This window comes from Saccoglossus kowalevskii, chromosome 8 (assembly GCF_978046115.1).
Source record: "Saccoglossus kowalevskii chromosome 8, keSacKowa6.1, whole genome shotgun sequence".
NCBI lineage: Eukaryota > Metazoa > Hemichordata > Enteropneusta > Harrimaniidae > Saccoglossus > Saccoglossus kowalevskii.
Genome location: NC_140648.1, coordinates 39,785,106 through 39,806,818, shown reverse-complemented (window position 1 = coordinate 39,806,818; position 21,713 = coordinate 39,785,106). Strand labels below are relative to the sequence as shown.

Below are 21,713 nucleotides of genomic sequence, written 5' to 3'. Positions count from 1 at the left end.
ACTTGTGCTAATGTTAGAGCTCTTTGGTAAATCAACTCAGGTGAAACTGCTATTCACCTTTGATGTTTTCTTCATGTCCTTGAATGTCTTAAAACCTGACTTGGTAATTGTGTCATAGAATGATTTGGGGTTCTCAGAATGTATCGTAAGACAAGAAGTCACAAAGTTACTCAGCATGGTCGAGCCTTTAACTACTGCATTAAGAAGTGAATTGCTGATGTCAGGTGTCACAACCAGACCACTGCCTATATTTACAAGTAGTCATAGATGTGAGTTGGCATCAAATGGGTCTGTCATGTTGTCTTCTATGTAATTCACTATCTGCTGTGTGTCAACCTCATCTCTTTTAATCATTGCGGGCATTGCTTGCGCATGGCTGCTAGACTTGGTAAGGCTTAACCCACTACGAAGATGCATTGACTCAGCATAATGACCCAAGATATGTCGCGTAGTTGTCCATCGTAGAACTGTTGAACCTCTTCTTGTCAATCCAATTATACCACTGTCACTTTTACTGTGTCTAATGATGGTTGTTTCTATACCCATATGACTCCATATTCCCTTGAATTTACCAGAGGTTACTTTACTGAAAACTGACCTCCAGCAAAAGCCTCAGTTCAATTACTAATAAACAATTAGTAAACAATTGCATGAGCGCCTCATATACCAATGTTAGCCCTCTTGTGGCCTGGGGAAATTGCTTTCCTGGCAACATTCTCTCTACAGTGTTTGGTGCATAGACTCCTGAGTCTGCTAGACGTACAACAAGATTGGGAATTCATCTGGCTTACTCAGCTTTACCATCTGTGCAATTGCATATAACTGTTGATCAAATGTGTGGATGTGGCAATCCTGTCCACATGCATCAGCAACAGATTTACCCCTTTTCAGAGTAGTATAAACTGTAGCCATGTCTGATGGTGGAGCTTCAATTGATGGCGCGTATGCTGCAACTGTCACTGCATTTATGTTGACTGGTGTTGCTTTGGTATTAAAACCTATCCAGAATGGAATCACCTGGCTGTGTGCATAATGCACTCCTTGTGGCAGTGTTAAAATATTTCTGGATAATTGGCATAGTAAGACCCATAAAATGTCTTTAATGGCTCATTGACAAATATTTCTAGTTGTTCATTGACCACTTCCAGTGCATTTGCAATTCGTTTAGGTTCTGCACGCTGTTTTGGCTTTTCAAATGCAAGAATCTGTGAAAATGAACCATCCATACATTCAAGAGTTTTGTGAGTAGAGTGTGACAGTTTTGAAATCGGTGGCCACTGGTCTGCTTCTAGGGAATGTGCTTGAAAAAGTACTCTGGCCATTGAGTGATATGTATTTTTGTCATCAATAGTTTCAACATTAACATCAATGTTATCATCACCTTCTTGAATAAGAGCACCACCTTTTGTCCTTGGAATAATTCCTGCTGGTACATAGATTCCATTTTCCATGTGCGATATCTGGTCTTCTGCAGCCGCTGTAAGGAATGCACTGAGTTCATCATAGCTTGCACACATTCCATATGAGTTGAGAGTCTGGATAAGGTTTCTGCTACCATATTTGTGTTGCTGTTGTAACATAAGACCAATGTGAAAGGGTGGAAGAACTTTTACCACGGCGACAACAGTAGATAATACATTCTGCAATTGACAGATATTCCTGTCTTATATCATGTCATATTATGGGTAGCACTGGAATTACAGGTGCCCACGTAGCTGGGGTGGTAGCTGTATTATGCATTGTTATGCTAATGAGTATTCTTGTTTTAACCAGTACAGTGTAGTGCTGTTAGAAACACACTTCGTTTTGGACTTTAAAGGAGCAACATGTCAGGTTGCTCTGCTCAGTGGGTTAGAAGACATTCCGCACCATAGCTTTTTTAGGCAGTCGCTGTAACCATATATTGGTGTACTGCGCTCTAGTGCTCTCTGGGCCAGTTTTCTGCTATTCAAGTGGAAGTAAGTTCGGTCAATTTGACACAGGCAGCGTGGCTGAGTACTGGGTGTGGCCAGTGTGGTGGTGTGGTGTTGCTGGAGATAACTCTAGGCAGGGTTCAGTGGAACCGGCCTCTAGACCATCCGTTGTTGAGCGTAAAGTGTGTGAAAGAATTCTCATGTAAGTAAGTAATTTCATATTGTGCATATATTTTGTGTAAATTAGTTGCACATAAAAAGATTGTCAAATACTACTTTTTTCTTGACCAGTTATCTAGTGTAAACAAGTGTATTGCTGTGCTACTATTATTGTAACCATATAATTCTATACATATTGGGACTGAGAGGCAACATTTCATAAGTTATATTTCGTAATCTGTTAAACAAGGTGATGGTAATACTATGTAGTTTCTAGTTTTATTATTGTACTTATCACAGTGTAATTATATTTTCAAATGAGAAAATTCAGCGTTTGTATAGTCGCCAAACTGCCATCTCTAGTTCTTTTGTTGATTTTCTCATGCAGCCATTAGATTAAAGACTTACAACTAACCAGCCAGTGACTTAAAATCCGGTATTCTTGATTCCTTGAATGACAGAAGACTACAGTTACCAGACTACCCTGTATGTAACTCATCATATGCTCTGGATCGTCAAGTCTACGTTAATCTATATATGAGTTTGATCTGCATTGAGACTGTTTCACCGTGAATGTGATACATAGCTAAGTGACATATCTGCATTGCATTAACAGTAACCACTAGTCATAGAGGGAATATTGTGCTGTTGTACTTATTACCAGAACTGATATCGTATAAATTAATTGTACTGCTGTATTTATGACCAGAACTGATATCCTATAAATTAGTTGTGCTGCTGTATTTATGACCAGAACTGACATTGTATGACCAAATGAATTCCTGTATGTTATTATAATAGGTTACATTTAGTAGTGTAGGGGCTTTAACTTGTGCGCATAAGTATAGATTTAAGACGTGTTATGATATCGATATTCTGTTGATTAAATTGATTTATTTGTTAATTCAATACGCACTAAGACTTATGTAGTTTCTCCTCATATCTGACCACGGATCTCTCGCCACTGAGGCCAACAACGATTTGCTATTTGGTATTTAGGGTGGCTGATTCCTAGCACCCAACATTCTGGGGGCTCGTCCGGGATATACGTTGTCTGAAATTTATTTATAGAGACCGTGCTTGGGGAGGTAGAGATTCTGCATATGGTGCCTGCAATTGAGAGTTTGGAGACGGTGCTATTGCAACATATGCGCCTGTTTGTTTCCTGCTTCATTGCATGCACTCCGTCAGCTTTATCTTGTGTTTTGCCATATACTACTGTGGCGTGGGTACAATGCCGTTTGGGTAGTTAATTTAGGGGTATGCAAACTGCATTGCACCAAAGTATGGAGGCAGAAAGACTGTCTAGGCTAGGGAAGGAATTTGAACCGGAAGGGGGGTGCCTTGAAAGATTTTGTTAGAGAAGAGCAGGCAAAAGAGAGGGACAACAGGGCTAGTGAGAGAGAGGAGCATAGGCGACGGGAGGCACACGAAAAAGAGCTTTTGCAGATGCAGATTCATTTGCAAGAACTGAAATTAAAAGGGGAAGCTGCAGAACAGCCTGTGGCTGGGATCGATTTTGCTAAGGCATGTGCTCCCAAGACTTCCAAGAGGACGTTGATGACATGGACGCCTACCTTCAAAGGTTTGAACGATATGCCACTGCTCAGAAGTGGGAAAGAGGAGATTATGCTGTGAACCTCAGTGCTTTGCTACAAGGTAAGGGGGTATCTACATATAATCGAATGCCAGCTGCAACAGCTAATGATTATGATGCATTGAAACCAGAACTATTGAGGGCATACCAGTGAAGAGTGAAGAGATAAGTTCCGTTCATCAAAGCCAGAGTATGATGAAAGCGCACAGCAGTTTATAGACTGTATTGGTGATTACTTGGAAAGATGGGTAGAACTATCCGGCACACCAAAGATATATGAAGGGCTTGCAGATTTACTGCTCAGAGAACAATTTGTGTGTGGATGTTCCAAAGACCTAGCTTTGTTTATAAGAGAGCGTTGGCCAAAGGACACCAAAGAAATGGTTTCTGCAGCCTCAAAATATTTGGATGCACGGGGAAAGTGGGGATTGCAGGGGAATGCTAAATCTAACCAACAGGGTCAGCAGCGAACACAGAACATGAATCCTTGTAACTCACCAAGCCAATGTGGTAAGTCGACTAGCCAATCCAGTCAATTTAGAGGAAAGTGCTTTGTATGTGACAAAGTGGGTCATGTGGCCAAAGATTGTAGAAACAGACCTAAGGTGCAAAAGACAGCAGCCTTGCTAACTGGAGATGGTGGACAAGTTTGTGCTCACTGCAGCAGCTGCCAACAGTCTATAAGAGGTGATACAGGTAATGCATGTATGGTGGTGACAGTGGAGCCAGGTGAAACTAATGCCACACAAAGTAAAGAGTATCTTCTGTCATGCGGGCACAAGCTTCCAGTGATGAGTGCTGCATGCAGTGCACATGGTGTGAAAAGAATGCCAGTAACCAAGGGAACAGTCAATGAGAAACTGGTTAGAGTCTTGCAGGACAGTGGGTGTAGTAGTGTGGTGGTCCGAAGAAGTCTAGTGTTCAAGTAGACAGCTGACCGGTGAATACAAGACGTGTGTCCTGATAGTTGGAACCATTCGAAGAGTGCCAGTGGCCACAATAAAGGTGAATAATCCTTATTTTATTGGTGATGTAACTGCATTGTGCATGATGAATCCTGTGTATAATCTGACACTAGGTAATATTGAGGTGTATCTGATGCGTTCAAACCGGATGCATCATGGAAAGACCCAGTAGTGACTGGCAGACTCTGTACGATGGGTACATGTAGGTGATGAGGCTAGCCCATTGAGCTGTACTTGGAGGCCACCAAGGAGCTAAGAAAACCACAGAGAAGATCCTCAGTAACTTCTTCTGGCCGGGCCTGACAGCAGATGTTTACAAATACTGTCTTTCTTGTGATCCATGCCAACGAACACTGCCAAAGGGGTGGGTAAGCAAGGTACTTCTTGGGAGTATGCCATTGATAGCAAGACTGTTGCTGAGGCTCTCCTGGACATTTAAGAGTTTGGTGCCCACATGAAATCCTAACAGACCACGAAGGTACTAAATTTACTTTCGAAGTGATGTATGAAGTCATTAGATTGTTGTCCATAAAACAGATGACTACCACGCCATACCATCCAGCATGCACTGGTTTAGTTGAACGGTTCAACGGAACCCTGAAGCTCATGCTTCGAAAGATGTGTGAGGAATGTCCAATAGATTGGGGCCGTTATTTGAATACCTTATTTGCATATACAATGTAGAAAGACTCCACAATCTAGCACTGGTTTCGCACCTTGCCAATTACTGTATGGGAGGAATGTTTGGGGACCAATGGCCATCCTAAGGGAATTGTGGACAAGCAAGATCGCAGAATCAGATACCAAGACTACCTATCAATATATCCTTGACCTTCAAGAGAAATTGTAGAAGACGTGAGTTGGCAAGGAAGGAATTGAGCAAGTCGCAAGGCAGATACAAGTTCTACTATGACAAAAAGACCAAATGCAGAAAGTTCAACAAAGGTGATGAAGTGTTACTGCTCCTTCCCACTGACCATAACAAACTGCTTATGCACTGGATGGGTCCATTTCAAGTGGTTGAGAAAAATAGGCAATATGGATTACAAGATTGACTTTGATCACCGAGTGAAAACATTCCATGCCAACTTGTTGAAAAGGTACTACCGAAGGCACGAGCAAACAGAGGAATTAGCAAATGGACTCCTTGAGATGGTATGTGTATCGGTCATAGATGAATACAACTATGAATCATCTGAAATACCAGAAGGCACAGGAATGAAAGGGAACGGCTTGCTGCGCACCCCAGCATTACAGCAGAAGGAATTTGCGTCAGATGTACATATATGTGACAACTTATGAAACAATGGTCATCCCATGAGAAAGATGAAGTTGCTTCTCTTGATACACGTTTGGGCTGTTTTGGGTTGTCGTCACTCAAACTTCCTTCAAGTTGCCGTTTCTTGGCTGCTGCCCGTTTGCGTACATCTGTGTACACTGATCTACAAGATAGATGGAAACGAATCTGAGACATCTGAGATGTTCCACGCATTTCTTCACAGGACTGCAAAAATGTATTCAAACCTTTTGTTGTAATGTGAAATGTTTTTTCGTTCTCAGATAAAGATCCTTTTTTTTCATTGCAAATAATACAGGTGTCAGTGCTCAGAAATAAGCTTGTGTTGCTTCAGCATGTGTTAATATGTACTATATTTCTGTAAAACAAGAAAGCTTCTATTACTAGCTAATCTAAAATGCCAACTGTTACCAGTACGCATATATATATTTATTACAAAATACTACTCTACACTACACTAACTCAAAATGTGAGATTTGGTGGTATTCAGGAGGAAGAAGGAGAAGACCCGATGAAAATAATACAACATCTGATAGGCGACAAATTTGACATTGAGCCTGGAGTAGTAGAAAATGCACACAGAATAGGACTACACGCCGAAAACCGTCCACCAAGACATATCATTGTAAAAATTATACGCAGACCCGTAAGAAGACAGATATTGATAAACAAGAGAAAATTAAGAGGCAGTGGCATATATGTTAAAGAAGATCTATGTGGAGCAGATTTCAAGAAAAAGAAAACGATGCGCCCGGTGATGAAGGAAGCCTATGAAAAAGGTGAGAAAGTAAGATTCAGTAATGGCACAGTCTACATTAATGGACAGAGATACAAAGAGAATTAAAAGAGAACAGTGAGAGAACTTTTAAAACAGTGAGCAGATGTTTAAATAGAAAACATTCACTAAATGTGTGAGAAGGGGAGTAATGACAATATTGTTTGCGTTAGGCACATAGTTGTGAGCAAACATGGGCTTAGGCAAGAGTTGTTTTTTGTTATTGTTCGTTCTTTGTGTTTTTAAAACTTTTAAATGGGGAAAGTTCTTAATGAAAATGGGATTAAGATACAAACTTAAACACATTTATTGTATATGGTTCCAAAAGTTAAAATTTTGAGCTTAAATGTTCGTGGCCTTGGTTATTACAAAAAAAGAAAAAAGGTGTTCAAGTGGATTTCTGAAAGTAAATCGAAAGTTATAATGCTACAAGAGACACATAGTTTAGAATCAACAGCAAAATACTGGGAAACCCAACTCAAGGGACAAGTGATCTTTGCACATGGAACTAGTAATAGTAAAGGCGTGTTAACCATATTTAGAAATATTGATTATCACATTAACAAAATTTGTAGGGATCCCTTGGGACGTTTTATGATTATAGATGTAAACATATAACAGAAAAACTTTATCTTAGTGAATGCATACGGCCCTAATGAGGAAGGTAGTCATGTAACTTTTATAAAACAAATTGTAACACATCTAAAGGAATATGTAACGGATTCAGAAACTAAAATTATATGGGGAGGAGATCACAACCTGGTGCTTGATATTGGGATGGATAGGGAAGGCGGCAACCCCAGGGGCTGGACAGAATCTAGTAAGATAGTGAAGGATACAATGGAAACTTTCGATTTAATAGATATATGGATATTGAGAAATCCAAATAAAAAAGTTTTTACATGGAGAAGATTTAGACCTGAAATAATACAAAGTAGACTAGATTATTTTATAGTTAGTGACAACCTGCAGATAGATATACATAAGGCTGATATCATACCATGTTTTCTATCAGATCACTCAGCCATAACTTTAGAGCTAGAATGGGAGGAAAGTAAAAGAGGACCATCCTATTGGAAGATAAACAATAGTCTGTTAAGGGAAGGGGAATATATAGAATTAATAAAGGAAAAATTTGATGATTGGTTACTAGAAGGTACAGATATGAAAGATCCAAGAGCTAAATGGGATTGGATAAAGTATAAAATAAAACAAACCACGTTGACTTATAGTAAGAAAAGAGCAAAATAACGTAAGGCTAAAATAGTAGAGTTAGAACATAAATTAGCTAAAATGGAAATAGAGTTAAATGCCAACACAGATGAAAATATAAAAACTGAAATAGAAACCGTAAAAGTAGAATTACAACAGGAATATGATCACAGGGTAGAAGGAATGATGATACGGGCAAGATGCAATTGGATGGAATATGGGGAGAAAAATACAAAATATTTCTTTCAAATTGGGAAGCAAAATAATAATAAGAGTCAGATAAATAGAGTGCTCAGAGAAGATGGCACAGAGATAAATGGCCAAGAAAATATCAGAAAAGAAATAAAAGAGTTTTATAAAGGTTTGTACACATCTAAACTAAATAAAAATACAGTATTTGTTGATAATGAAGAATTATTCTTAAATAATCCTTGTGTTCCAAAACTTGAAAATCATCAGGCTGAAAAATGTGAAGGACTAATAACTGAAAAGGAAGCTCTTGATGCTTTAAAATCAATGCCCCCAAACAAAACACCAGGAAATGATGGCCTAACAAGTGAATTTTATAAACATTTTTGGGATCTATTGAAAATATATATGCTAGACTCATTTAATACTTCCTTTGAAAAGGGGGAATTCTCTCAGTCTCAGCGACAGGGTGTGATCCCCTTACTTGAAAAAAGAGGGAAAGATAGAAGATATATACGTAACTGGAGACCAGTGACGCTCCTAAACGTTGACTACAAGATTGTTACAAAATGTTTAGCAAATAGAGTGAAAGAAGTTCTCCCCAGCTTGATACATGTTACACAGAGTGCATTTGTCAAAAATCGCTTTATTGGTGATGTTATAAAATTGATTGAAGGAGTAATGGACTACACAGAGGAGATGGAATTGCCTGGTCTGTTGGTAACGGTAGACTTGGAAAAAGCCTTTGACTGTATTGAGTGGCAGTACCTGTTTAAGGCATTGAGAGCTTTTAATTTTGGCCAGGGATTTATTAAATGGGTGAAAATTATTTATAACAATATTTACAGCTGTGTTATGAATAAGGGAACATCTACAGGCTACTTCCAACTTCATCGTGGTGTCAGACAGGGTGATTGTATCTCGTCAATACTTTTCATATTGGCATTAGAAATATTTCTGGTGAAATTGAGAACACAACAAAACATTAATGGACTTTTGGTGGGGGAAAATGAGATAAAAAATGCATCTTTTGCTGATGACTTGACGTGTTTTTTCAGGGATATTGAATCAGCACAAAACATGTTTGAATTACTGGAAAAATTCAAAGAAATTTCAGGTCTATCAATAAATAAGAGTAAAAGTGAAGCCCTGTGGATAGGAAAATATAAAATGTGCAAAGAAAGACCACTCAACTTAAAGTGGCCAACTGATCCAATAAAAATTGTTGGAATTTTTGTATCCTATGATAAAAACAAAGCAAGAGAACTAAATCTGGCCGAACCACTAGAAAAAATAAGAAAAACATTGCAATTTTGGAAATCCAGAGATTTAACACTTATGGGGAAGGTACAGATCATCAAAACATTGGCCATATCTAGAATACAATATGTAATGAATTTGGTAAACCTCCCTGCTAATAAAATTAAAGAAATAAACAAAATGATTTATAAATTTATATGGAAGGGTCCAGAAAAAATAGCTAGACAAACAATGATTGGTAGAACTGAAAAAGGGGGAATTTCAATGCCAGATGTTAACGCCATTTATACAGCTCAGCGTATTAATTGGTTAAGGAGGATGTGTGATAAAAATATAGGTCATCCTTGGAAAACAATTTTCAACAAGACATGAAATGTCACAGTCCCCGTTATTTGATTATAAAGTAGTACAAGGAACATCTGCAAACAGGTGAATGAATATGTACTCTATGTGGGTACAACTCATCATAAAGTGATTTCCCATAATCTAGTTTTGTACTGACAACTAAAAACTTCCACTGACCCATGTTCAGAATCTCAGAGTACACAAGTGCAACAAAACTATTTGTCATACATGTATACTTGCTCAAGAAACTGCATTCATAAATCTGAGTGAACCTTGATGTACATGACTTCTTTGTTAATCAGGTCTTAGTATATTACCAGGACCTGGGTTTGTTTCAACATCACCACTGGGCATCAGAATCATTCTCATGTTGTCAAATACAATTTTTTATTAATACAGTAAGGTTTATTATTTAAAATGTATTCATTGTACATAGAACAACATCTGTTAATTTAAACAATTGTAAAAGCTATGTTTTCAGAGCAAGTACATGTAATAATTAAGGAAGCCAGTAAAGGTTGGTCTGCTCATAACCTTCAATGGAGAAGTAACAATAATTGTTTGAAGTCTTTTTAGTGCAGTGATATTATTGCATTTCATCATTATTAATGGGTATAAAATACTGTAAACCATTTAATTTTCACTTCTAGATATATTCAGGATTCTATGAAATTTCAATAAAGTCCCTGACACTCCATGTTGTAGGAACCCAGAAAAAATTGCCTTGCAAAATTGAAGCAGTTCACAGCACCACTGTAAAAAAAAAAAAGTTTAAAATGAGTATTGTTAAAGATATACACATGTGGGTTCATAAGACATACCGGTATGTACCAATCTGAGCGGTTCTAGAGATTAGTATCACAAGATTTTACTCTCCGTGATTCAATATCAGCCCTATGTATAACGCTGTGTTGATCAGGCGAACTAATTGACAATGGCCCTACAGGTATCGCTATGCAATCACAGTAGTTTTGTATTCTTCTTGCATTTCGACCATGGAAAAATATTTGTTTTTGAGAGTGGCCGAATTATTAGAAGAAAAACAGAAACTATTTTTTTTTAGTATAAATTCTAGTAACTGAAATGCAGGATTGGTAAAGAACAAGACAATAAGCAAGATTGATAAACCTTCAGCGAACACTCCTGAAATTTCAGATCATTGGTACCATGTTTTTGGATACATTCAATAAAATTGGGTTATTTATTTGATGTAACGAAACATGCATTCACAGCAGACGGAAATTCGTTTGAGATGTTACTGGATTTTTGTATTCAGTTTTCCATTTCAACCACCATCATCACTTAGTAAGCTGAGATCATGCATAAATGCACAGTGTAGTGCCACCAGAAAACCAATTGCTTGAGAATATTTTGCACCATTACACCATTTCAAATATTATATTAATTCACAGACAACAAAATAAAGATTTTCAATAACATATAAGTTTTCCCACAGTTGATGATTGTATGGCAATTACATGGCTTCACCAGTTTTACTCTGGAAGAAGTTGGAAACAGATAACAGGAAGGGGCTACATGGCTACATCTTTTTTTTTTTAATTTGAATCAAGCATGATTTTTAAATTTTTTTTTTTTTACAAATGTCTATTTCAGGGCAACAGAAACAAAAACAATAAATGTGTAGGTAGGCATTTTAACAATTGCACTATTAATATTGGATGAAAACGTCATTACCGATATAAATCATAATTCTGTTCAAATTAAAAATAAGATCACATTTAATTTAGTCAGTTTTCATAATTAAATACATAATAACATGTACTTATAAATTTGAATAAGGTTCAACGGCTTTTTCATTTAGTGCCAGTTTATACACCATAAAACTTCTGGTTTAGGTGTCACACTCAAAGAGTGAAAGGCCTTTGGTTTGGCATCGCGAAATGTTGGAATTGAATCCCCCCAAAAATTCAGTAAAGTTTACGAAAAGTAAAGTATTTTCTAGAAGAAGTTTCGAATAAATACAAACACGAATACATTGCTTAGTTGTTAGTACCGGTAGCAAATGATCACGGTAGCACAATCTGGTCATTCTGTGTTTCGCAAGTGAATAACTTACTTGTTTTCGAAGTATTGCAATTGTTTATTATTATTCAGTAATGATTATAATACGCACAAAAAAATAATTCGTTGAATTTTTATGAATTGGAAGTAATATTCAACTTAGTTTCATCGTAAACGAATGATTTCGGTCGAATGTAAATGCGATGCGATGCGATATCCGCCATGTTATTTCAGTACACGTGGTCATTTAAATATGTTAATGACGGCTCAGTGACCTCGTGGTGAACGCAACAGGGGATTCACCGATGTTTAGCAAGATCTTTATGCTTTGATTTTGACGGGGAAAACGGCATGATTTTTTTTAAATCGAAAAATTAGTTGTTTTCAAAAAAATAAACTGAGCATTCAAAGAATAATTTAACATTGTTCACAGAAATAACAGCCCATTGTCGAAACGAAGCTTACCCATTCACGCTATTCACAATAAACATGATACTCTTGAATAGGTGTCAATGACTACGGTAAAATATAAATTAGACTCTTTTAGGCATCAGGAGTGAATGAAATATCCAAAACATTAAAAAAAAAACTGCCGAAAAAACGGGCGATTTTACGGTCCGTTCACAGACTGTGGTCCGTTGCAGACTGCTCGACCGACCGTCCATACACGTGTTGTCACTGTACATCCGCCATGTTGAATCGCACAAGATCGCCAAAATCTTCATTGCAACTAACAGTTCAATGCTCACAACATAAAAAATACGAATATAATCATAGGCAACCTGCTATTATATAATGAATAAATTGATCGACACAGGGAAATTCTCCCCCCCCCCCCCCGAGTTGTGAATATTTCGGAAATCGCTACACAAGCAAAAGACCGGAAAACGATTTACCGGTACTTGAAAACTATGTCCTCGTGAATTAATCGTTCGTGTACAATAATTTGACAGGGTATACAATTCACAAACTAGTTTCGTAGATTAGAGACAATTGTTTGCTTTTATAAAGCTGGCAATCATCATAATATTCACGTCCGTACGTCACGAAATGTACACCAATCGTACCCCAATAAACTGGAAATCTTACCTTTGCAAACACGTCTCTTATGCCGCCTTCTTGAAGTTCTTGAAATCAAATAAAGTTACTAGTTCTTCTAGTAACGAGTGAATGAGACCACTGAGCCAAACAGAATACATGTATAAACAGTACTATAATAAATTGCACGCAATGGAGAAATCACGTGCCGTAATAACAGCAGCCTTACTCACAGATCTAATCTACTGTAAAATATTTTATTTCAGCTGGAATTATCATTCGCTGAAAAGACTTTTTCTGGGTGTTTTGTATTGAATTTATTTTCATTGATTTTTGACAAGTTGACTGTAAAATATAAGAAAAGGGTATATTCGCTGGATTTTATTTTAACTGAAACATTCCTTCAGCGAAAATAGCAAAAAAATGTTGCAAGCAAAAATAAAGTATTTTACAGTAATTAATTTATTCTGAGCATGCGCAGACGTTTTGTCAATGTTGCCGGGAGAGGCAATTTTTGATAAAATCGTGAAAAAGACCCACTTGGGATTTTCAGATCTGGAAAAAAAATTACGTGCATACTCGGAGGGGACATGTTCATCAACCTGCCAAGTTTCACTGATATCTGCTGTAGAATTTCTGAGAAAATGTTGGAGACGGAATTATGGACATAACCTGAATTAGTAGTCCCCTTTTCAAGCTGCGCCTGAACGGGGACTAACAAGCAGCTTGAAAAAGTTGGAGGCATTCACTTTCTTTTGAGATGTAATTTCAACCTGAAAAAATTGAATATAAGGGTGTCGAGAAGCCTTGAATCAATGCTAAATGAATGGACAAAAATTAAAACAAAAATGTCAATTGAACAAGAACCAAATGAATTACAGCAGATAATATGGAATAATGAAAAAATCCTATTTGCAGGAAAATCAATATTTTTCAAAGAATTTGTAGAAAGGGAAATTATATATGTGGGACAACTTTTTAAAACTCCTGTAGAATTAAGAACATGGAAGGACTTATTACAGAATGGAATCCCACAGAATTCAATGTTACGATGGTTTGGCATTATCAATGCCATTCCACATGAATGGAAAACTAATGTAAACAGAAAGAAACTACAAAATTTTGAAATAACTGAAGAAATTATACAGGTGCAAATAGGTAATATAAATGTTCATTTAAATGATTGTAACACTAGAAATATCACGAAAAAACTTGTAGAATTTTATTTTATACCACCAAGATCTGAACTGTATTTCACCTTGACATTGAATGCACAAATAGATTGCTGGTTAGCATTATATTCACTACCATTTATAACAACAATTGACACAAAATTGAGAACTTTTCAGTTTAAGATTTTACACAATATACTGCCAACAAATGTATTATTGGCGAAATTCAAACCATGTATTGTTGAATCTTCAAAGTGTTCCTTTTGCGGAGAACAGGATGAAACTTTGTTACATCTATTTTACGATTATATTTTTATTAGGGAATTCTGGGATGGTTTTTACATGCTGTGGGGAAGGAAAATGGGATTGGTAAATACACTTAATCCCATACAGGTTATCCTTGGAGATGAAGATTTTTCCATTCTCTTAAATTTTACATTATTGGCAGCCAGATATTACATATACAGTGCAAGGTGTAAAAAACAGAAGCCGGATTTAATGGCTTATAGAAAATACATGCAAAATGTTCAAAGTATAGAATTTCATATTGCAATCAGAAAAAATAAATTAAAAGGACACCTTAAAAAATGGGGAAATTTTCTGAAAGTTATGGGTTAGACTGATGTAATAAATGTACCTGAGGTCATTGAAGCTAGTTATAAACCAAGTATTGGAACTTATAAATGAGCAAGAAAATACAAGAAATGTAATCCTATTTTATTGTGTATTTCAAGTATTGTAATTCATATGAGATACCCCAATAAAATATTACTAAAAACAAAAACAAAAAAAACAAAACTCAAAATGTTATAGCGATAGGTGACAATGATCCCATGTATATGGATATATACATATCAAAACATGGTGGAAGATATCCATGTCAGTAATAATTACATATTTTATAACATGCACAATGTGATAATAAATACCTGTGACGTAGAATAGGGGTGATTCACTTACCCATAATACTGCATTAAATATTAAACTAAAGCCGAAAACACGTCCTAGAAACAGCTATCAAATCGTTCAAAAATATTCTCAAAATTCAATGTAAGATGATTATCGCGCGTACTAGTTTTGGAACATAGACGCAGACGCGGCAATATAATTTGCATATGAATAGCGCACATTAACCTACTCTTCGATAAACAACAGTTCGCTATTTAAAACATAATTTTTTGCATCTTATTACTATTTTACTATGCAGGTGATAAATAGATAATTGTCTGCGGCTCAGAGTAAATACACACACTGACTGTAATCACTCACTCATATGACAAACTAACAGACAATATTGTGAGATTATCCATAAGTATATGTTTGATATATAAAACATCCATGAATGCTACTTAGTACTTGCATATTGTTTTACTGCCCAAACAATGAGCCATGAATCAGTTACCTTTTGACCAAAGTGTGCAGCACAGTGATACTTTCCAGTTATCAAATCAAAATGGGGTCGGTGACCATGATCAGTTTTTTACAGGCTTGATAATATTTGTTTGTGATAAACAAAAACGTTTTTTTGTCAAAAAAATTAAAATTAATTGATATTGTACAGCATAACCTGAAAACTAGGATAATTAGAATGGCGGCCATTTTAATGACGTCATTTGATAATGTTGCCATAGAGGTAATTTTGGTATTTTTTGTTTTTGTTTATTCTGTACCCATACTTTAATAAAAATTAAAATTTGCTGGTAGTACTCCACTTGCCAACCCACCTCTAAATGCTGGCCTAATCTGCAGGCCAATAGAGCATGTAGGGCAAAATCTAGAATCTATCCAACTCACAATGAGCTGGTTGTACCTTTGTCTCACTATGCCTGGATTCTATCTGATATATGTCGATGTAAATAGTACTTGGTAAATGTTCCACCTGTAGAAGATGACATTCTGAATTTGACAATGCTGATATTTTGACTTCAGTCAATACATCCCTGAATAAAAAGGACACACATCAAGTTAGAAGTCTACTAATGTCTAGATTAATTCTGTCAAATCAAATCTGCTTTAAGTCAACACAATGCATTTTGGGGCTATCAGACTATGATTCAAATTACACACAACTCTATATAATGATCATTTTAGGTAATGCTTGTAGATTAGAATTTTGAGTTGTTTCTTGTTAATACAGACACTGAAGCAACAAGAACTATACATAGTCGTGTTCTTTCGTAAAACTGGTTCAATTGGACGAAAACTGGACAAATCTGTTGGATGTGTGAAGTATAAACTTGATCAGTCCAGGCATGTTAGATACATATATTGATGTAGATACTAACATAAACTTCACATTCAAGTGAATCAGTTGCCATAGTTACCTGTGAAATCCATTATTAGATGATTTTCTTTGTACATCTATGACTTCCACATTCTCAATACATTGAACTTTTCGATTACCTGAAATGCAATATGGATCATATATTGAATTATCTGTTTTGTCAGCAGAATGGTTTTCTTTTATTTTCGTACATGTAAGATTATCTTTTTAATTTTATTGGAGACATTATAAATGTTATATAAATATGCTGTAAGATTTCCAATCTAAGAATGTAACTTTATTATGAGTTCTAATTAATACAAGTCATTGTTAATGACATGCACGTAGTCTTTGTATGTATTATAGACATGAGATATTACATAACTACCGGAGTGATATCAATATCAACCTACATGTATGAGATGCGGCTACAATTGTTTAAACAATTAATTTGGCCGCCAGTTTTATTTGATGGAAATAAAAATGCAGTGTGGATCCAATATGATGTCTGATGTATGTGTAAAGATTCAAGTTTCAGGCCATATTGAACTTGGGAGAAAAATAAAATAATGTGTATCAATGAATGTACCATGCATGACTGAGACTCGGTTCTGAAATAGTGAAAATGTACTGTGATTTTGATGCATTTTTGGTCTTAAAATTGCTGCTATTCAGCGATCTTTAATCAGATCATGAAATAGATGCATGTGCATTTCCACTCGTTTTATTTCAGATAAAGGTAATATAAGTCGATCAAGTTGTGTGAAGCAGGGCGAAATATAAGTTTGAAAATCGTGTTATTTTCAAACAATTTTAATGTCATGGTGGAAAAGTTTTTCTACCTTGTGTTATTATATGAGTGGTTGGCGAATGTACCGGTGACTGAATAGTCAGTATACCGACCCTACTTTAGCTTCTTTTTATTCAAGAAATGTTCCGAGCACCTGTGGGTGAAACGGAATACTATTGTAGGGTTCAAGCCCTATGTTCCGAAATGATATAAAGTAGCAGAAAATAAAAATATACACCCTAACGGCCTACGAGAATGGTAAACAGGACTTGAATTGCTACTTTCTAAGCAGAGGTTCGGCTCCCGCTGATTTTTGATGTGTTTTAGACGATTTTGTTGGGCTTTCTATACCAAGCTTTGTATTTTGTACCTTTTTTAAGTCCACAGACCAGGAAGAAAACAATAAAAAATAGTGAGCCCGAATAAACCAAGAAAACAGCTGCAGCCGAACCTTCGCTTGGATAGCACCTGTTTTCAACTTGTTTACACCACCAAGTCTTCTACAGTCAAAGAAATTGTAACAAATGGAAAATCATTGTTATTAACCATGCTTTGTATGTTAAGTTAATGTTAAATTAGATTTCGTAATAAATGTTAGTTTTCTGTCTTCTCTATCTTTATGGCGTGCTCATGACAGTTGTGGACACCCCAGTTGATGTCACTAGTGTATCAAATCAGTACAGCCTAAACAATATTAATTGTGTAATATCCAACTGTATGTACAACATGTAGTATTGTGTAATATCCAACTGTATGTACTACATGTAGTATTGTGTAATATCCAACTGTATGTACTACATGTACATGTAGTATTGTGTAATATCCAACTGTATGTACTACATGTAGTATTGTGTAATATCCAACTGTATGTACTACATGTAGTATTGTGTAATATCCAACTGTATGTACTACATGTACATGTAGTATTGTGTAATATCCAACTGTATGTACTACATGTAGTATTGTGTAATATCCAACTGTATGTACTACATGTAGTATTGTGTTTCATCAATATTACGTATCAAGTTTGTCGCATAGGGTTGAGTTAGATGCGAAATATGTCCTTTATGGCGTAGCTGGTCACCGTGATCGTCACCGCCACCAGCGCACATTAGTACAATGTCACTGGACCCCGGCACTGGACAATATTCAAGTTTATAAAAAGTTAGAAGGAACTACAACGGGGTTGGTGTGGACTGCACAATTACTGATATGGTAGTCAGTCAAAGCTATGAATAAAGTCTCGAGACTTTTGCATCTGGTGTAAAGAAAGTCTTCAGATTTTTGTATTATCGGAAGACAAAATTGTGAGAAAATCATATATTTGAACGTAATATTCTTTATAAAACCAGAAGTCCAACAGTCAGACTTGACACATACTTATTAGCGTATAACTAGTTGAAGTACGTTAACATAACATAAAAAAGTCATAATACATTGAGTGTTTATATACCCTCGTGGGGATTCTGAACTTGAGCGGAAACTTTGATACAGAAATGTGGTTCAAAGTCTTATCGAGACTGGCAAAATCAGGACTTCTTTTTTGTTTTAAAAAAAAAAAAATTAATTGTCCGTTTAACCTTTTCGCGTGATTGCGAAAACTAGTGTGACCACGAAAGAAGGATTTCTTTCGCTGTCACGTTAGTTTTCGTGATCAAGCTAAAAAGACTTAAAACAATTATTACTTTTTGTAAAACAAAAAAGAAGTCCCGACTTTGCCAGTCTAGGTCTTATCCTGTTTTGTTACATTCAAACTTAGGCAGTATGAACAATGTGTATAGCAGCATATTAAATGATACAATATCAGTAATAATAAACGATACAATATCAGTAATAATAAACGATACAATATCAGTAATAATAAACGATACAATATCAGTAATAATAAACGATACAATATCAGTAATAATAAACCTTTCCATATATATATCCAACAACAAAAAAATCTTGAAAAATCACTAAATTTGTTTGGAAAAATTTACATGAAAAAAATTTTTTATTTCGTTACAAGGAAGTATGAAGAGTTTCTGTAGGGAGGTTTTATAATAAAAAGAAGTACAACATATCTGAAACATAGGTGTGGTATATGAATGTCATTGAGTGTGAGATTATCACACTGCGACACATCCGGGACCATTCGGAAGTCCTGGTAGAGCTCGTCTCCACTGAACTCTAATGACCTCGCCAATTTGATAGCATCATAACGCAAATGTTGATTAACCACTTGGCGGGGAAATAAACAAAATACACCGTGACGCAATTGCAGAATAAAAACACGTTATTCAATAGTAACACAAGATGTATATGCCATTACAAAGGGAACCATGTAACGTAATTTTTATGTGGAAGGCGGTCACCAAATGGCGCTTATTCACAAGAAATTTGCAATGTTCTCTATACCTCCAATGTTCGCTAGTGTCAGAATCATTTAGTACATTGGATCTCAGACATAAGGATTTCGGAACATAGGGATTTCGGAACATAGGGATTTCGGAACATAGGGATTTTGGAACATAGGGATTTTGGAACATAGGGCTTTCGTAACATAGGAATTTTGGAACATAGGGCGATCACCCTATTGTAGCCCCATCCTTACCTTAAATCAAACTCGAACCATGGACATACTAGAGATGAACGCTGCACGGTGATTCACACCTGATAAGACACATTATCTTTCTATTGTACTCATCTTAAATTTAGAAATAGGCAGACGTACTTTTATCTTGGCTGAGTTGTCGCCCAATCTTACCGTAGTTTTGATTTTTCAAGACAAGATTTGAATCTTAAATTTTATATTATATTGGGTCAAAAAAATAAATACAGACCTTGCCCGAGAGCTGGTGCAATGTTAAGTTGTAAATCGAAGGTTTAACGCAGATCCGTATATTCTAGGCAAGTTTACGAGCTTGTTTGTACTGATCTTCTACATTTGTTAATAATTTTAATATAATATTGCCAGCAAACCCGGTGTGAGCGGATGATGATTTTTTATCCGATGTTCAATTCAAGGGAAATTTACAGATGGCGCAAAGCTTGAAATGTTAAACATGGACTTCTTTAACATTAGCTTTCATGTTTATGGTGGGCTCTCGCGAGAAACAATACTGCTGTTCGTCCTCTTCAGGGACGGCTGAGACGACAGTTTCAATGTCCTCAATATCAAAATCATTATCGTCTAGTTCTAAAATGTCGGGATCAACAAAATCCGAACTGAAACCAAACTTTCTCTGTTTGTCGCCATTTTGTTTTTTCTCTTGATGATCGTAAACAGATCGTTGGGGGTGTTCGGGACAAAACGAAGATGAACCGAGCTATAATCGGGCGTGTTCGTGATCGTTTCCCGTGGACAGGAAATTATGCAGACACGATCAGGATTAACAGTAATCTAGTGGCAGCAACGCACATACGTCAAAGCGAGTAAACACCGTGCAGCGTCCATCTCTAGTACGTCCATGCCCTAACACACCAACCCCCAATTCATTGTTAATGTCTCTCCAGATACCTATAGGTGTCATCAAAAGGTGTAGAGTGGAAAACCCGGAATGTGAAAACTATGGAAACATGGAAAGTAAAAAATACTGTCATATATTAGAAACGAACGAATGTTAATAAATTCATGTGTTTTTCAGTTTCAATTAAAGCCTTACAAGCTTTATTAACATACTAGGCACAGAGAATACTGTCATGCTAAAATGTCTAGCAAAATAAATATACGAATGTTTTAACATAAGATAAAGCAAATTAAAAAAAACAGCTGCCTCACAGATATCTAAATAAGTAATCATTAACATTTACTTTGCATTTCAAACCCACTTTCGGGCAAGTTTGTTGTTTTAGTTGTGTTTAGTTTAGTTTTTTTATACTAGTGTATCTTCTTCTTTTTTATTCTGAATGTTTCTGACATGGAATAACAATCATGCTTTATTGTACTTAGATCTATGTTCATTTTTAGGATACGACTTCAATAAAGACGATTACATAAAAAACAAGCTCGAATCAACGAATGGTGTCGGACATCATTTTTTACTTTCCATGTTTCCACATTCGGGTTTTCCACTCTACGCTCAAAAGGGGCATATGCAATTATGGGGGGGGGGGGTTACTGAGGTCGGATGAGTTTAGATGAGGAGGTGAATGGAAAGTCTTTCCGTAGAACCCTAAAGAGCTACATTAAATGTCAACTTGACAACATTAAAACTCTGACTGATCTAGTAACAATGCCGACTACCTTTTAAATCTGGGTTCGATTGCCGGTTGACAACATGCTGACTGGCACATTGGACTTGCATAATTGTGAAAGACAACAGCGTAAACAATAATATAGTGCCGCGAAATAACATCATGTTTTTTGAGTGGGCGCCGCCATTTTGACCGACATTCTAACGAAACATCGCCCTCTGGCGATATCTTTGTAACTGCAATCATAATCACTGAGAACTCGGCAGATGTGTCAGTTCTAAAACAATACTCGTTCAATTGATAAATATTCTGAAACACTTTTAGACACTATGATATACCTGACTTGTTATGTCTTGGACATATAAATGGACATTATATGCATTATTTACGTTTTGGTTATTAAATTGGATAAATTACCGGAGTGCGTGTCTATTTGATTTGAAATGTTCGCCCTTGTGGAAAGTCCCTGTACTCAATAGATACGCGATAGACATTTTCTACACGGCAACCGTACGCAAAGAAACCCAAGAAAACCAA

General features: G+C 36.2%; 1 protein-coding gene across 1 annotated transcript in view; it reads right to left on the bottom strand.

The window, feature by feature from the left end:
• LOC102805806 (GPI alpha-1,4-mannosyltransferase I, stabilizing subunit-like) overlaps positions 1 to 21,371 on the bottom strand; it is a 28,435-nt gene extending 7,064 nt beyond the window's left edge. Inside the window, exons 1-3 of the mRNA XM_085502604.1 lie at positions 21,226 to 21,371; positions 16,269 to 16,347; positions 15,755 to 15,884 (exon numbers count right to left, since the gene is read on the bottom strand). Coding sequence (XP_085358730.1) covers positions 15,755 to 15,884; positions 16,269 to 16,347; positions 21,226 to 21,340 — 324 coding nt within the window. The 5' untranslated portion in view covers positions 21,341 to 21,371. The remainder of the gene's footprint in view (positions 1 to 15,754; positions 15,885 to 16,268; positions 16,348 to 21,225) is intronic.
• Between the last annotated feature and the right edge of the window lie 342 nt (positions 21,372 to 21,713).